The sequence below is a fragment of the Ciconia boyciana genome, chromosome 7 (genome assembly GCF_034638445.1).
Source record: "Ciconia boyciana chromosome 7, ASM3463844v1, whole genome shotgun sequence".
Lineage (NCBI taxonomy): Eukaryota > Metazoa > Chordata > Aves > Ciconiiformes > Ciconiidae > Ciconia > Ciconia boyciana.
The window spans coordinates 23,046,373-23,062,698 of record NC_132940.1 but is presented as its reverse complement, the minus strand read 5'-3'; the positions used below and the strand labels follow the sequence as shown (position 1 = coordinate 23,062,698).

General features: G+C 35.7%; 1 protein-coding gene across 3 annotated transcripts in view; it reads left to right on the top strand.

Annotated features, from left to right (window-relative positions):
• COL11A1 (collagen type XI alpha 1 chain) overlaps nt 1–16,326 on the top strand; it is a 163,475-nt gene that overhangs the window by 29,734 nt on the left and 117,415 nt on the right. For all 3 annotated transcript variants that reach the window (XM_072868974.1, XM_072868973.1, XM_072868972.1), the window contains exon 5: nt 8,776–8,904. In XM_072868974.1, coding sequence (XP_072725075.1) covers nt 8,776–8,904 — 129 coding nt within the window. The remainder of the gene's footprint in view (nt 1–8,775; nt 8,905–16,326) is intronic.

Sequence of the window (16,326 nt, the reverse complement as noted above, 5' to 3'; positions counted from 1 at the left end):
GGGCTAAACCACAACAGGTGGGATGAGGGACAGAATTATTATTTTTGTATATTCAACAAAAATAATATTCCTTGGTAAGTTTACCTACTGGTGCTAAAGGTAAGAGGCATTTTTTAGTAGTGCTCTCAGAAAAATCTTCTGTTTTAGCTTTAAAAGCAAGAAAAAATTTATCTTAAGTATTTTCCAAATCTTGTGGGGGGGTTGTGTGTTTTATATGAGGAAATTCTGATTTGGAGTTGCCTGCTGCTCATTCCTGAATGTAAGTGCTAATCTGAGATTTTATGACATCATGCTCAATTAATATGGAAATCAATACGATGTCACAAACAGGATATTGAATACAAGCAAGCATTAAGCATCAGGTGCATACAAATGCTTGAGAAGCAAATTATAAACTGTGAATGTGTCTAAAAATATTAAAATTATCCTGTCTAGAAACTGTATTATTACTAACTGCCAAATTGTGAGCCCTTCATTTAGCACTTGCTCACTGAAGTGGATCCATTGATATCAGTGGGACTAATTCGTAAATGCTTGTTTATGAAAGACTGACACAGTATACCTCAAACTTTTACATGTGTCATTTGAAATTAATCTCTTCTGTGTTTTCAAATACATAGTGCAAGAAGGGCTGGTTTGGAAGTGCTTACTGCAAAGAAGACAATTCTTACAATAGCATACAAAAATTAAAAAAAAAACAAAACAAGAAGAAATTAGTCAGATGCTGGTGCACTGGTACGTAGCACCTAGTAAAAGAATTTTGAATAGTATCCATTGAAATATGTTTGTAGCTTAAATGTTTGATAAATAGCAGGGATCTTTTTATTCTTTGCCAGCTTTAAGGATTTGTCACTCCTCATTTAGAACTGTTGGTGTGAACAATACAAGAGTTTTTTATAATAAGTATTTTATAATGAGTTAATAACTAACAGAGTCTTTATGCAGATATTTCCCTATAGGGACTTTTTTCCTTCAAAACTCCCCACATGTTAGACCAATACAATGATTTTTAGGCACTGTGCTGTAAATGAGTACAAGAAGACAAAACCTGATGTATATAAGACTCTCATTTAAAGGCAATGAAAGCTCTAACTGCACAGAGTTTATGAGATTAAATCCTTGCAGTAATCCTTGTTAATAAAGGGTTTAGATTTTGATGCTAGGCATTAACCTGTTTTCATGAAAAAAGCATTCATACACTTATGTACAACATAGGATTACTTTAAATAGCCTGAGCGAGCAGTTGAAGATAGAGTGATAGTAGCTTGACAGAAATATGACTTACTTACAGATCACTTCAGATAAGTAACCATCCCTCACATATCTCTAAGCATGGAAAGTCCAAGTGTGCAAGTGCAGAAAGGCCATTCCTCTGTGTGCATACTCCATGAAGAAGGTAACAGTAGCAGAATGGGTAGAGCTTTTACTGACTGACCAAAATTGCTGTACAGCTAAAGTAGAATAGGGAAGCTAGCCCAAAGTAAAACTGCCCCAAAGGCATGTAGTGTGAATGATGTGTCATCAGTATCCTCTGTTTCATACTGTCCTGTTGAGCTGCACTACTAGCTAGTGTAGAGGTAGCCAAAATGATTCCCATTACATATCGCCTTTAGTAATTGCTAGTGACGCACTAAATCTTTAGTGTCAGTCAAACTAAAAAGTAATGTTTAGCATAAATGGGACAGAAACCAAAACATGCAATAGGTTCCAGGCAAAAATATTTAGAAGCAACCTTCTAGCTATCAACACCAGAGAAGTGGCCAACTTCCAGCACTGGGAGGGGAAAAAAAAACCACCAAACAAAAAAGATAAAAGCAAGGCAAACAATTTTTCTATTTCAGAAGCACCTAATAAGAAACTAGCATTTTTTACAAAAGCTTTCTATTTGGCTTGTTTTGTTTTGCCTTTTTTTTAATCTGAAAGAATGGTGATTTGGTGTTTGTTATTTTTTTATAGTATTTCCAAACTTATACTCAATGAACAAAAGTAAATAATTCTGTTTTCCTTGTTTCCCTTCCTTATTTTTGAAAGCAGGAAGGGGGGAGAAAAAGAAAGCAAAGCTCTGTTAATTCGTTGGCGTTCAAGTTCATTTTCAAGGAATAATCCCAAGAAACAAAGGAATGGTCATTTAACTAAACTGTTCGTAATTACATTTAAAATTAACAACCTGGACTTAAAAAATGCTGCCTGTTACATCAGCTCCAGCAAATTTTACAGATAGAATTTATTATCACCTCTTTTAATATTGTGTGTAATACATTTAAGTTTTAAAGAACAGCTGTAAATGTGGTTTCAAAGATAAATGGCAATGTAACAGTTTTGCAGGTCTTTTATCAAGAAAATAGGATGTCCTTGGTCACACACATGTGTGTGTCTGTGTCTGCGTGTGTGTGTTACGTATACGTACTGTATATTCAGGCATTATAATAAAATCTAATCTCTCAGCCAAGAATTGCAGTAGACTTTGGTCCATGAACAGCTATGTTTTGAAGGTTAAAATTTATAGTTGGTATATCAACCTATTTCTTAACCAACCAATATATACTACTATAACCATGGAGTTTCAAAGAATCAAGAAGACATTGATTTCTATGGAAACTTTGACCTGTACAAAATTCTGCTTTCACAATTTATTGCTTTTACAGTGCTTCAGTCTGGCAGGCTCTAAATATCTTTTTCTAGCTATATTATGCAATGGGCCTGGGTGATGGAATATTATATTAAAGGCCCCTGGAATTCTTCAATCCCTCAAATCTTTGCAGGAAGATTAAATGAATTCTGCAGCAGGTTCTTCTAAATTCTATAGTAATAATATCCAGGCTGTCTAGACTTTTGTTCTTTGGAGCCTATAGTTGTACTGTCACAGAACTAATTAGAGAAAGTTGGCACATATACACAGATTAGGGTTTCTGCTGAATTGATTTACTGAAGAGGCCACTTTGTAATTCTTAGGCTTTAGCCATCATATGAAGATGAAAGGTATTGATGTTGTTCTCCTGAGTTGATATAGTGCCTAGCACTGGTTTTGTTATGCTTTTATCACCATTTAGGTAGTCATCTTTAAAATCTAATTATCCTTATAAACACATAAGAGGTACTCATTTTATCCAGAACATGAATCAGAAGGATGGTATTTTGCTAATACTAACCCTCCCACTCTAGTTGTGGAAAGTCTTTTTGAACTTCTAATATATAAAATTAGACCTTTGAGTAATTGCTGCATTATTTTTCATTAATTTTTTTTTTGTAAAGCTGGAAAAAAAACAATAAGCTTTTTCCAAATGAAATCATTCTAGAAAATCTCATTATTTTACAATAAGAAACTAAAACTTCAGTTCTCTACTCTGATCCAGTCACATTGTTATGTAGCATCCTTGTTGTGCAACTACCAAGATCACTTGTTCTTTGAAAAATTTTTTTTTTAATGTTTTTAATAATTTGTGAAGTTTGTTTCTGTGGAGAGGGTCCGCAGAGCTTCTAAAGTAATGCGTACCTGCTATTTCCTGGTCAAAGGTCACTTTCACCTGGCAAGGTTATTGTTTTATTCAGATTCTTGTGAAAGAGATATCCCAAAAATCTGTCTCTACAACTGAACTGTTTGAGGTTCTTGTAGAACTAGGGAACTAGACCATAAAATTTTAAATGCTGGAAAAAAACAGTAATTTCAGCACTGATTCCTTCATATAGTGCCCTTACAGCCTTGTAAGAATTCACACTTTTGCCTTTTTAACAATGCTGGCAGGTGGTAGTAGAGATGTCTTTTATCAATGATAGAAACTTTTAGCTGATAAATAGACTATAAATGGACTACTTTATGGTTATACTTCTCTAATACACCATATTTAGAAAGCATTAGTAAGATTACATAGTTAAAAGGAAAAGAGAATGTTTCAAGAAGAAACAATATCTAAGATTTTTTATGAAGTCACAATTAAAACAATAAGCAACCATTAACATTTATTGCTTATAATGATAAAATTATTCATTCCTTACTTCTCAGGCCCTCGATGATTTACATCATTGACAAAATCTGACACCATATCTAACTGGAGATTTCCCTTATTCCTCTTTGTGCTATGGAATCTAAGAAAGGCTCTCAAAAGGTGGAATCAAATATAGTGATTAGTACTATGAGGCTAACTAAAGCAATAATTACATCAAGAGGAAGTCAGTAAAATTGGAAGAACTTGGTAGTCTACTGCTTTCCTGCAAATTGGGTCTCCATTTTCTTTTTTTGTTAGTCAACGCTGTATTTTTTCAGTGTTGCAAACTGTTTTCATATCAAGAGGCTATGTTTTCAGTGCAGATACCCCACCTTGTGCATTACTACTTACCGAGGTGTTTTTTTCAACTAATCCTGGAAGATTAGTTGAAATCCATACACATAAACTTACTTATTCTAGAATGTCACTGTGGAATGTCTGTGAGATTCACAGAGGAATTTTCAATGACTGAATTCACCACACATTTCTCATTCTTAGCTGAGCTGTTCCTTGTTGTAGAACAGTTAATTGGAATGAATGTCTATGCAGCTGTTCCAAAAGGCAGGCATTCAACTGATTTGAGCATATTCTCCTTGTAGCTCTGTAGCCTGGTTTCTCCACATTTGCTGTGACGTGCCACAAAGAAGCAAATATTTCCTCAGATCTGATTAACTCCTTTTAATAGTTATGGAGGATTCTGCAACGAGTAGCTTATTTGTTAGAGTACCTTTTAGGACAGTGCTACAGACGTAATCCTTCTGTACCATGTTTTCATGCTAGGCATAACTGGTGGGAAAGATATTTTATGATTCTCAGGTAACTTTTTTCATATAACCATGAGGCTAATTCAAAAGCCTCTGATTTTAGTTATGAGCACACTCCCAAAATAGAGAGAAATTAAAACATTCATAGACTTTAACTATTTTTCTTCCATATTGACATGAATTACTCAACTATGCATTGACTTTGTGAGTTGCATGTTGGCTTTGACAATAAGTTAGTGTCTATTTCAATAAAGTATTTATGATCCAAACTAAATATTAAGACTCCAAATTGATCCGTTTTACTTACGAGCGCTACTCATATGCTTAATGTTAGGTATGCTTGAATACCTTGCTGGATGTTCCCCCTCACCTCTGGGCGACTAAGGCAGAGACTTAGCTCTCAGCTTTCTCATCCCTAATGTGCAAGTAATGTTAAATATCTGATAAACACTGTTTAAAATACATTGTATTAAGTGTTATCCAGGATAAAAATTCATTATAAGGCAGCAGATTTTTCTTCCTAAGTGCTAAATAGGCTTTTAGCACTTTTGGGGGCAAGTTAAGCATGCACATCATTACAAGTAATAAGATGAAAAAGTGGCTATGTATATCTGTGTGATACCTCACCACAAGTTCTCTGCCTCTGCCTTCTACTGTCATCCCACTTACCTCTGACATCAAATCATGGTGGAAGACTGGCTCAGCAGACATATCAAACATTTGACTTGTATAACACACTATATATCATCTATGAACTTTGTGAAATTGCCTGAGCAGTCTTTCCCAACAAAGGTGGCCTTGACAATTTCATAGGGGAGGAAATAGAACTAATCTATATAGACAGCTGCTTTTTGTACTTTTTTTTCCTCTATGCACTTTAAAGAGTACTTCAAGGATGCTCAGGTGTATTTGTAAATTTTACTCAGTTCTCCTGTCTCCTTCCCCATCTTTGTTCTCCCTCTCTTGCTTTCATCATTCTATCCTCTGAGACTTCCTTTTTTCCTGCAATTTTCAGATAAGAACAATATTATGCACATATGCATATACATTTAGATACCTTAGTGTTGTTTCAGAGACCAACTATTAGAATTGTTAATAACCCATGACCCCATTTATCCATATTTTCATTTAAAGTTCTGGGGACTTGTGCAGGTAGTGCCTAATTTATGGCTCCAGGTCTTGAAGCATGGCCAGATTAATTATTTGTAGTTTATTTGCAAATAACTTTATAACATTCTATTTCAGTCTCACAAAGTCAAGCAGTTAAAATCAAAGAATGTGTTTCTGAAGACTGAAGTCATTCTGTGAAAAATTCTCAGAGAGAAAGAGTGTAGATTTGTGCAACAAATATCTTAGAATGATAACTAAATCACAATAATGAAATCCACAATAATGTACGTGGAATTTCTTGTGCTAAGATGATTGACCTGATCTGAAATGAAAGCTCTTCACTGACTAGTGAAACAGCACTGCCAATACATCACATCCAAATACTCAAAGACGCCATTTAATTAGCAAAGACAGAAAAATAAAAACAAAAAATAGAAAAAGAAAAATGATAATTTACTGGAAATATTTTTATAGCAGATGTTGAAGGAAAAAGAAGAAAATTAACATTTGAGATGCCAAATGTAAAATCAATCAGTTCCTCAGTAAACTTCTCACACATGAATAGCCAATAGCAATTTATGTATACTGTGCAAGACTTCTGAGGGCCTCCTTCTATGTGGACCCATGACAGGCAGACAGGCGGGGCTGGGAAGTACAGTCAATGGATCATGAACAGCTTTAACCAATTTGGGAATATCTAAGCCAAGCCGTAACAGCATGCTGAGTGCTTCTTGCAAACACACAATCTGATAAAACCCAGTGCCAAAATTCCATGACATTCAAGATCAGCACAAAGCAAGCTCCAGAATACTGGCTATATTCCCCCACCTGGATTCTCTTAGCATATCATACTAAACAGCAGTACTTTCAGGAGCAGTTCTGGCATTTTTGGGACATGGTTTAGTAGGCATGGAGGTGTTGGGGTGATGGTTGGACTAGTTGATCTTAGAGGTCTTTTCCGACCTTAGTGATTCCGATTCTATGATTACTCACACTAGGTGGCATACTGTATACATGGTGATCTGTATGGGCATCTCAGAAAGCCATGCATGTTCAGGGGCATATAGCAAGACAAAAACCTGAGCCAACAGGCTGAGGGCAGGGGTTCTGCACATCCATCTCTAATGGTTGCTCCAAAAGAGTTACCTCTTTTATCTTTCAGTTGCTAATTCTCTCTAACTTATTCCTCTGCTTCACTTAGTTTTAATTTGGCTGATGAAAGAGGAAGGGCAGAGCACTTTGGGAACACTTTGCTGGAGATGAGGGATGCATAGCTCAAGCTGACAATGACTGTACAAAACCTCCCAAAGCACTCAAACTCTTGAGGGTGTCATGTAAGGAATCAAAGGGGGAATTTCTCTGTATGTGTAGCAGGTTTTGTAGGAAGATGTCCAAATTGGGAAGCATTCGTAAGCTAAGGAAAATAAAAGAGACAGTCCAGAACCACTGGCAGGGGAACTTCTAATATTTCTGGAAGCTTAAAAAAAAATATTCCAACTCTAAATTAATAAGACACACATGAGTCTATAAGTTAAAATGAGTTGAGAGTATTGTAAAAAACAGATTTGTAATGTATAGCCATTATGTACTAAGAAACTAAGTATTTCATATTTTATGTTAAATAAATTAAAAAAATATTGTAGAACTAGGAAAATTGCAGAAGGTTGTTTTATTTTTTTCAGTTTGAGGGTTTTTTGCTTCTTTCGGTGATTTTTCTTTTTGAAAAGAAGGAGCGTTACAGATTTTTTTTTACTTTTTAAAAATATTCTCCAATTTTGTTAATTTGTTAAAGGCTACTGTTCTGAGAGATGTAAAGCAATTTTGGAAAAACTGAGATAATTGTGAATTTTCCCAGTTGTACATTTACATCAATTACGATATTTTCTCTTTAAAGACAAAACATGCACAGATATACTAACAAAGTTATTCCTTAGCCCCCATTTTTGCTAAAACAAAATAAAATTACACTAGAAGTATATAAAAGCTTAAAAATCCCCTCTTCTGGGGAAATAGTGAGAGATTGAAGTTAATGGATTTTGACCAAGAACATGTGCCAATTTTCAACAAACTTATTTTTATGGCAGCATAAGAAGCTCCTGAATGAGGAAATTTATAGTGGAAATGTTGGCAGGAATTTACCTAATGCTGTTTAAAAGGTACCACTATGTTAAGAAATGCACTGGATACCAGACAAAGTTCTGTGGAAAATGATAAACATACAAGGGCTCTGTAGGGGATCTCAGCAGAGCCATTTTTATTATCCAGAACAGAGGGTCTCTTTACTGTGATATTTTTACACATGATATGTGGGAATAGAGATGAAAATAACATTTGTTAGCTGTTAAAATTTTGATTTCAACAGATTCTATAGTGTGTATTTACATGGTGCTTACTTAATTATTTTTTATTCCAGTAACTGTGACTCTGGTACAGCCTTTTTTATTTTATTTTGTTCCTTCTTTGAGAGTACAGATGTGATGCAAACTCTTAGAATTATACTGTTGATCACTTGCATGCTGAGCTGCATGCTGGTAATAGGAAGTGCCCTGAATTAAATCTTAGGAATTTAGACTGGTTCCCAGTGAAGAAGTAAACAAACAGCATGAAAATAACAGAGAAGGAGTTACACCTTCCCACCCTCTCCTTTCCAAACCAGACAGCATTTTAAGCCAGAATTTTGCACCTAGTCCATTTGGTATCAATTTGCATTGTTCTGCCGTGTGAACAATAGTTAGGATTTTTTCTAGAATAGCAGCAGAAATTAGGTAGATATGTTATTTATAACCACAAATGTTAATATAATATCTAATACAAGTATTATGTGCCCAGTTTTGTTTTCTGAATGAAAACTCTGTACTTCTGATGAAATGTAGACAACCTTTGGTTTTGTTATTTAATCTGCATATGCTTTACTGCAGGGTGACATCCAGCAGCTGTTGATTATAGCTGACCCCAGAGCTGCATATGACTATTGTGAGCATTATAGCCCAGACTGTGATTCCCCAGTGCCCAATGCTGCTCAGGCTCAAGATCCTCAAGTTGATGAGGTGAGTAATCAGTCATGTATTACTAGATTTATTGCACATTAGTGGTTGTGCTGGATGCAAGTTGCCCAAGGAGCATTTACAGCTAAATGGCATGCATTGTTCTAGATATGAAGGAGGAATGTTGCAGGAGTGCATTAATTTTTGCTATTCAGTCATTTATGTCAAGCATTTGAAGGAACCTATCACACTGGTATTTGAATAACCAGCATGCTCAACAAAGTTAAACTGTAATTCCTTAAGGAATGATAGCAATATGAGTTTGTTAAGTTGTACCTATTTGTTCTTTCTGTGTATGTTTATGATTTCACTGATGCTGAGTACCATCAAATGACACATTTGAAAGATATGGGAGCTATGAGTATTCTGCAATTGTAAGCTGCTTCTGCTAGAAATGCCAGGTATTCTCATGAGCTGTGTCCAGTGTACAAATGCACGTACACACAAAATTATTTCAGCCAGCTCCACTTGTAGCAGGTAAATATTAACAGGGACAAAACACAGTCGGAATTTTCCCAGAAGCACAAAAAATATTTACAGAAACCATTTGTCACTGTAGACAGTTCTCACAGCCATGAACTGAGTAATTCACTGAGCGCAAGATAGTTCCTCAGATTAGACCTCTGAGGGTTAGCAGTTGTATGTCTTGTTGTACACATTCTAAATGCTTGCATCAAACACTGTAAAGTGGAAAGCTTTTGCAAAATGTAGTCTTAATTGAACTTGGCTCTGGACAGTTAGTATGCACTCAGCTGTGTGTGATCTGACTGGTTATTGTCACTGATTGCTCAAGAGATCACCATTAAAAGCTTGCTGACTTGTTCTCAGATGCCTGCTTTGAGCCACTTTTGACACACAACTTTTCCTAAATAGATGATAATTTTATTTGTTGTTACTATCTATTCTATTCTGACTGAAAATTAAGGTCCATACAGCCCAGAACTTAGTTCAAAGGGACTCCCACATCCATTGCATCAGAGGTATAGTTCAAGATGTGTCAAGTCAATTACAGATAGGCAGAGGCCTTTACACTACTTTACAGTGTATGGAGTCTGGTCTTTTCATGAGGACCATGTAGGACCTTCTGTCTGTGTGCCTGGCTGTGTGGATCTCCATGCACTATATTCCAAAATAGAACAGGCTGAAAGCATATTGTTGATATTTTATAGGAAGAAAATAAAAGATAGCAAAATCAAATTAATTTTTTTTCCTCATTATTAAATTTCAAAGAAATTTGAAATCTTGCTTGGGAACTTTCCTGGGCTTTGCTGCTATATGACTTAGCACTCTGATTCTTTTTCTATTTCCTGTGTGAAGACCTGGAAGGTTTTGAATAGGCTAGTGCTTTTCTGCTTTAAAATAAGACTGAAGAGTAGTCAATCTAATAAACTCATCTTTGTGAGAAGAGGTTGTTAAAATCATCCCTTGGTCTCTTTCTTGAAGAAGAATATATCTAAATACTTAAAATGGTTTAACTAAGTTGGGAGTACTGTCAGCTCCAAACTCACATCACCTCCTAAGCAGGGGTTAACATGGCTTAGAGAGACTGCAAATATTTGTTTACTCTGGCCACCACTGATGGCAATGATGGCTCCTGTCCTTTAGTGTAATGCATGTGGACAAGGCTTGGAGTCCACAAAAATTAGTTGGGATCAAACTGTAGATTCAAAATCTATTCAAGATGAAGAAGAATGAATACTTGTGCTTGATTATTAGCAATGACTACTGGTGAATTATTAGCGTGTAATTCAGTGTTTCTAAAGGATGTAGAATATGAATAAAATAGCCCAGGGATTACATTCTCTCCATAATGGATGACTAGCTAAATCTCCTGCTGTCAAATATTATGTTTATACTATATGAAAGCTGTTTAACACTAGCATCGGTTGAGAGCTAGTGTTATTTGTAGATCAAAAGAAAAATAAGCCTCATCATAATTATAAAAACTATGTGCACATATATGGTTATCCTCATCATATAGAATTCCCAGTTATATACTGCACATTTATTGAAAACAGTCTGTGAGCACCAAACAAAGAAAGGGAACCATAAAATCAAACAATTGGCACTGTTCTCCTTGAGCATCCTGAGTAGAGATCATCTACAGCCTAATGGAACTGCCACTGGAGTCAGCAAATATCTTATTGTTAAATTCAGCAGCCATTGCAAAAATGCTCTTGGGGTTAGTGTTTTTTAATGTGTTTTTCTAATGCCTATTTTTTTGCCCTGTGATAACACATATAGTTTGTGGGAGCAGCTACAGAGAAAAAAGTAAAATCAAAATCTTAATTTGTAAAGTAACATTTTTAAATGAATTTGAAAAAATTGGAAAAGAGCTAAAAGATTAAAAAAATTGAGAATTGCCATTTCTGTTTGCTTCCATTTATTGGTCTGAGTGGTGATTGAATCATTTTGCTTTCTGAACTAAGACACAATTTCCTTGTTGCTATACATGAGTTTATATGTGTAACTTTGTATGAATATTCCCAGTGAAGTCAATGGATCTCTTCAACATGTTGTGTAATAGTAATCTGAAATAATCACATGAGCAATACTACCAGTGTGATGAATATGCAATAGAATAAATGACTGACTGAATTGCCCAGAATTATAGAATTATCTGCTAAATGATAAAAAAGCAGCTTGTTAATGCAGGCTACTTCGTTACGTTTTGAGATGCAGCCTATCAAATCACATAGATAATTCATTTTAAGGAAATGAATGAAACAAGTCTTATTTAGTTACTGGAAGAAGTTAGAGAAGATAGCAATGCTGATTTTTTTAAACTGTTGATTGCAAAATTAAATAAGGTGTTAAAAGATAAAAATATAATTACAGCCAGTCTATATGGAAAACAACGATTTCAAAATGCCTGACTGCATGTTTTGAGATTACAAGTTTGATAGTGATATCTGATAGAATTTATAGACTTAGACCTTCATAAAACTTCTGATTTGTCAACATATGATATTTGAATGAAAAAAAAAAAAGGCATTGTATGGCAAAGATAAAGTACCTGACAAACAGATTCAAATCTGGCTGCCTTATTTCAGAAATTACTATAAACCTAGAGCTATCACTGAAATAACTTTTTAATAGAGTTTCTTAGGAATTGTGCTAGCATTGCAGAAATGAGTGTAAAATGGATGCTATTAAAATTTGTCAGTCATGATATTGTGGAGCAGTAAACGATGATAACACAACTAAAGGCAAAGTTACACACATACAAGAAAAAGAAAGATATGCAGGGCAAACAGAGAACTAGGAAATATACGCTGCAATACAGCCTGCTTGCATGTATTAACAAAAGAACCTTTCTGTGCAGCAGATCGTCCCCACCTGTGGGCCTCATCTGCCGCTATATCAGTGAAAGCAATTTTGGGGGTACATGATTTACCAAACTGGGATACTAATCAAGCTGAAAGCCAACACAAAAATATTACTGTTTAGCTAGATTGATTTCCCGGTTTGATGTCCCATGTTTTCACACAAACTCTTGTGATAGAAAGAGGGAAGAGAGAACAGTGGGCTAAAGGCTAGGCAGGATTGTCTTTCAGTGTCAGCTTAAGCCAGTAGAAGCTGAAAATATTTGTTGGACAGTAGCCTCAAAAGATGCGGGTTATTAAAGTAGGGAAACAGTCTGTACATGAGCACTCAAATCAAAACTGGCAAAAAAATGCAGTGCATGTCTTGGTTTGTAAACAAAGGAATAAGAATACAGATGCGATATTACTTCTCTGTATGTTGTTGGTTGAAACATATACTGGAACATCACGTACCTTCTTGGTGTTTAGTCACTAAAACAAATATTGCAAAAATGGAAATTATTCAAATAAAAGCTACATAATTGTAACTTTGCAAATTGGAAAACTTAATGTGTTTGATTTGTCCACAGTAATGACAAAAGCTTGAAATGTTGCTCAGTTTGCATATGCAAAGAACCTTCACAAAAAGAAAATACTGGCTGCAGACAAATGGGTGGGGAGGAGAAAAGAAAGAAAGTTAGATAATTTCAGATAGGAAAAGATCTACTAAAATTTTTAGGAATGAAAGAACGAATGACCAAAATGGTGTATCTCTAGATATCTTCACGCCAAGGAGAGATACCTTTCTAAAAGTTTTGGGAAATATCATTTATACTTTAGTTGGCTCAGTTACAGGGTGACTGTAAAAAGTTTTGAAGTCTGAAAGTATACAGGAGTTAGTCAAGGTGATCTAATAGTCCCTTCTGGCCTTACATCTCTGAGGCTTTGAATTATTGCAGACCAGAATAAGAAACTGATACTTGGCTTAGAGGAAAGAGACAAATTATGTGATTGCAGAGCCTATTAATGTGTGTTTCTAGCACTAACTACAAAACCCAAAGGGAGTGGTTGGTTTTCATCTGTGAAACAGTAAATTATGTTTGTGGAGTTGCACCTAGGAAGCTGAATAGGATTTCTCGATATTGCACACCTTCGTAGCCTCCTGGCAAGTTCACAGCCTGGGAATAGAGTTATTCTGAAAAGTTGGATGATTTTTAGACCACTAAAGAAACATCTGGAAAGTAAGATTTGTCTAAGATGATGTAGGTTTAAAGGCAAAAGTACTTTGTTTAACTGAGTGTAATCCTCATTGCTCTAGGTAGTGTTTCTGCAAAGGAGCAAACAATCAAATACCCAACACTGTAGTTTTTTGGGCATTTCTTTCAATAGCAGTGCTGGCTTAAATGAGTCCTTTCCTTTTCTGTACTCATTTCCACCCTATGCCATCTTTCCAATTCAGCTAGTAGAATTGTTTATGTGTTTGTTGGGGGCAAGGTGTGAGACTTCATCTAGACTAAAAATAACTTACCAACCATAAAGTGGGAAAAATGATGGAATATGTTAAATTAAATTAGCCTGAGGGTGCATGTCACATCATCCCAACATCAGGAGTCCAATATTTGCTTTTTAAAATGTTTGGGTTTGTCTCAAGACCTTAAGACCTTGACTTTGCTCTCATATGTAGGTTTACTGGACACCGATTTATAACCAAAGTGTCTTTACTGATGATAACTTAAGTGCTGCATTGAGATTTTCTTTTTCTTGCTGCATTTTCTTTTTACCTTAGCATCAGATTTAAATTGCGATTTGGGTGATGCAACAGAGAGAATTTCAATGCCTACTTTTTACTTGCAGGGTCCCTTCATCCCTGAATTAAGTGCTGAGTTTACCCTAAATAACACTCAGGAAGAATCAAGCATCTCACAATGGGCTTCACAAAAACAGCAAGCTGTGAATAAAGACATAGACCTAGCCAGCCTACAAAGGGAGGACATACATACCTTAAATTCTACCCTTCTCTACAGGCTTACTCAGCTGTGCTATCCTGATCCCCATGCCATTCTCCTACCTAACCAAGGTCAACCTCCTGTATCCTCTTCCATCACCTCTCCCTTCCTATAAGGGGTTGGGCAGGAGTGACCTAAGGACTTCAAGATATAAGCTTTGGAGCTGGATGCTGTATTTCCACTTCCGTTTTAATTATATCAGTCCCTTTCTGGATCCAAGTAACTGTGATATATGTCTAAACAAGGTTTATTTAACCGGCTAACCTTTAACTACCTTTTGTGTACAGATTCTGCAAAATCTGTTGAATTTGGCTGTTTGCCAGAACTGTGGGGCTTTCTGTGGGCAGTTCAGGCTGAGCCATTAATAGAGATGCATGTGACATTTCTGAACAGAATGCTTTTATTCCTCTGTGTTTTCTCCCAACTTCATCAGACCTAAGTGTCATTCAGACTGAAATTTGACAATGGGAAAGTAGTAGATTAGTAGTAATATCCACACACTTTACTCTGTTGTTTATTATCATTTATTTCTACCTTCACAACATGCTTTAATTGTCATGAAGTCATCAATGCATCAGTCATCCTTGTTCTTGCTTGTGAAGAGCTGGGTATGAATCTCCAGAACTTGTCAAGTAGAGAGTGATGACCTCAGCAGTTGTCATTACACCAAAAAGGTGTTTCCTAGAAGTTGCTTAAAAAATTGTGCTGAATCTGTAGTTGCTTCTGGAGGAAAAAGAAAGGGTATCTGAGTATAGAAAATGTTCAAATTTGAACACAGCAAGGGAGAGAGAGTACTTCCTAAACGGACCAAACCAAATAATTACTTGATGAGCACAATTCTCAGTTCTCAGAAATTCCAAGCAAAGAAAAGTCATTGTATTTGATTTACAACAGGGAGGAGGTTGTCAGACCTTTTAAGGAACATATTGTATCCTGAAATATATTCATTAAGTGTTGCATGTTATTGTCGTCTGTCAGAGGAGGGTTGCTAGAGAGTTCAGAACGTTTGGTGCAATTAAATAGCTTTTGGATACAGAGAGTTAGGTGGAGAAGAAACTGGCCAGGAACTTTAGAAAGTAACTAGAATAGTGCATTAGCATGATTTCAGTCTAGTGTCACAGTCATTTTACCATGCAAAATCTTCCTATGGCCTGCAAACTCTGGAAGGTTTTTCTGTAGAGAAAGCAGAGAAACTAAGGGGCAAAGAGCTGCAAACAAGTAAACTGGTAGGAAGTAGGGAGAGGAAATGAGTGAGAAATATGAGTTCTCTATACTAGATTGTTATCCTTCCATTGTAGAATTTTACAGAACAAAGTCTGATCATTAACAATATGGTATCTTCATGAGCTCTGCAATGTATCTCAAGGGCTTGTAACTCATTGAATGTTAGAATTAAATGATAGGATGAATTACTGTGGAGCCGCTGGTGCTAGCCTTTCAGATACATTGCAGGGTTCATGAACATAGTGGCAAATTAGCCATTTGGCTGAATAGTGTCTTTGGGAGAAGAGGGTCTTTTATTTTGTTGATTTTAAGCTTTTTGCTCTATTCTGCTGTTTTTTTCACAGTTATTTTTTATACTGAGCTTTAAGATTAATTCAATAATCATTACATTTGTTTCATGCTGAATGTGTAATTAGGTTTTAAGGATCAAATGTGGGGATGAAATTATACTTTAAAATTATGAGGATTACTTTTCCTAAGGAAGTTACGCACCTGTGCTTTTCTTATAAATAGCTTGTGAATAGTCTGGCCTCTGTCTTGTTTTCAAAACCCTTTCTACTATAAATGGAAATGTATTAAATTCAGTACCAGTTCAATCACATATGCTTGGCCAGCTCACAGAAATTAGAGCAGGGAAAGCCCTAGCCAGTCTTCTTCTTCCTTGATGTTGGGCAGTATATTTTCTGGAGTGTTGTCAGGTCTAGTTTTCAATCGACCCAGTTATCAGGCTTTCAGATCTTCTCTTGGAAGATTCTTCTGCAATCCAATAAATCACACTGTCTGACTTCTGCTGAAGAAATTGCTCCCCGAAGGAGCTCTGCTTTATTTATTTTGGACCTATCCCAAACTAATGGATTACTTGAAGAAATGAAATGTTTGCCTTTAATGAA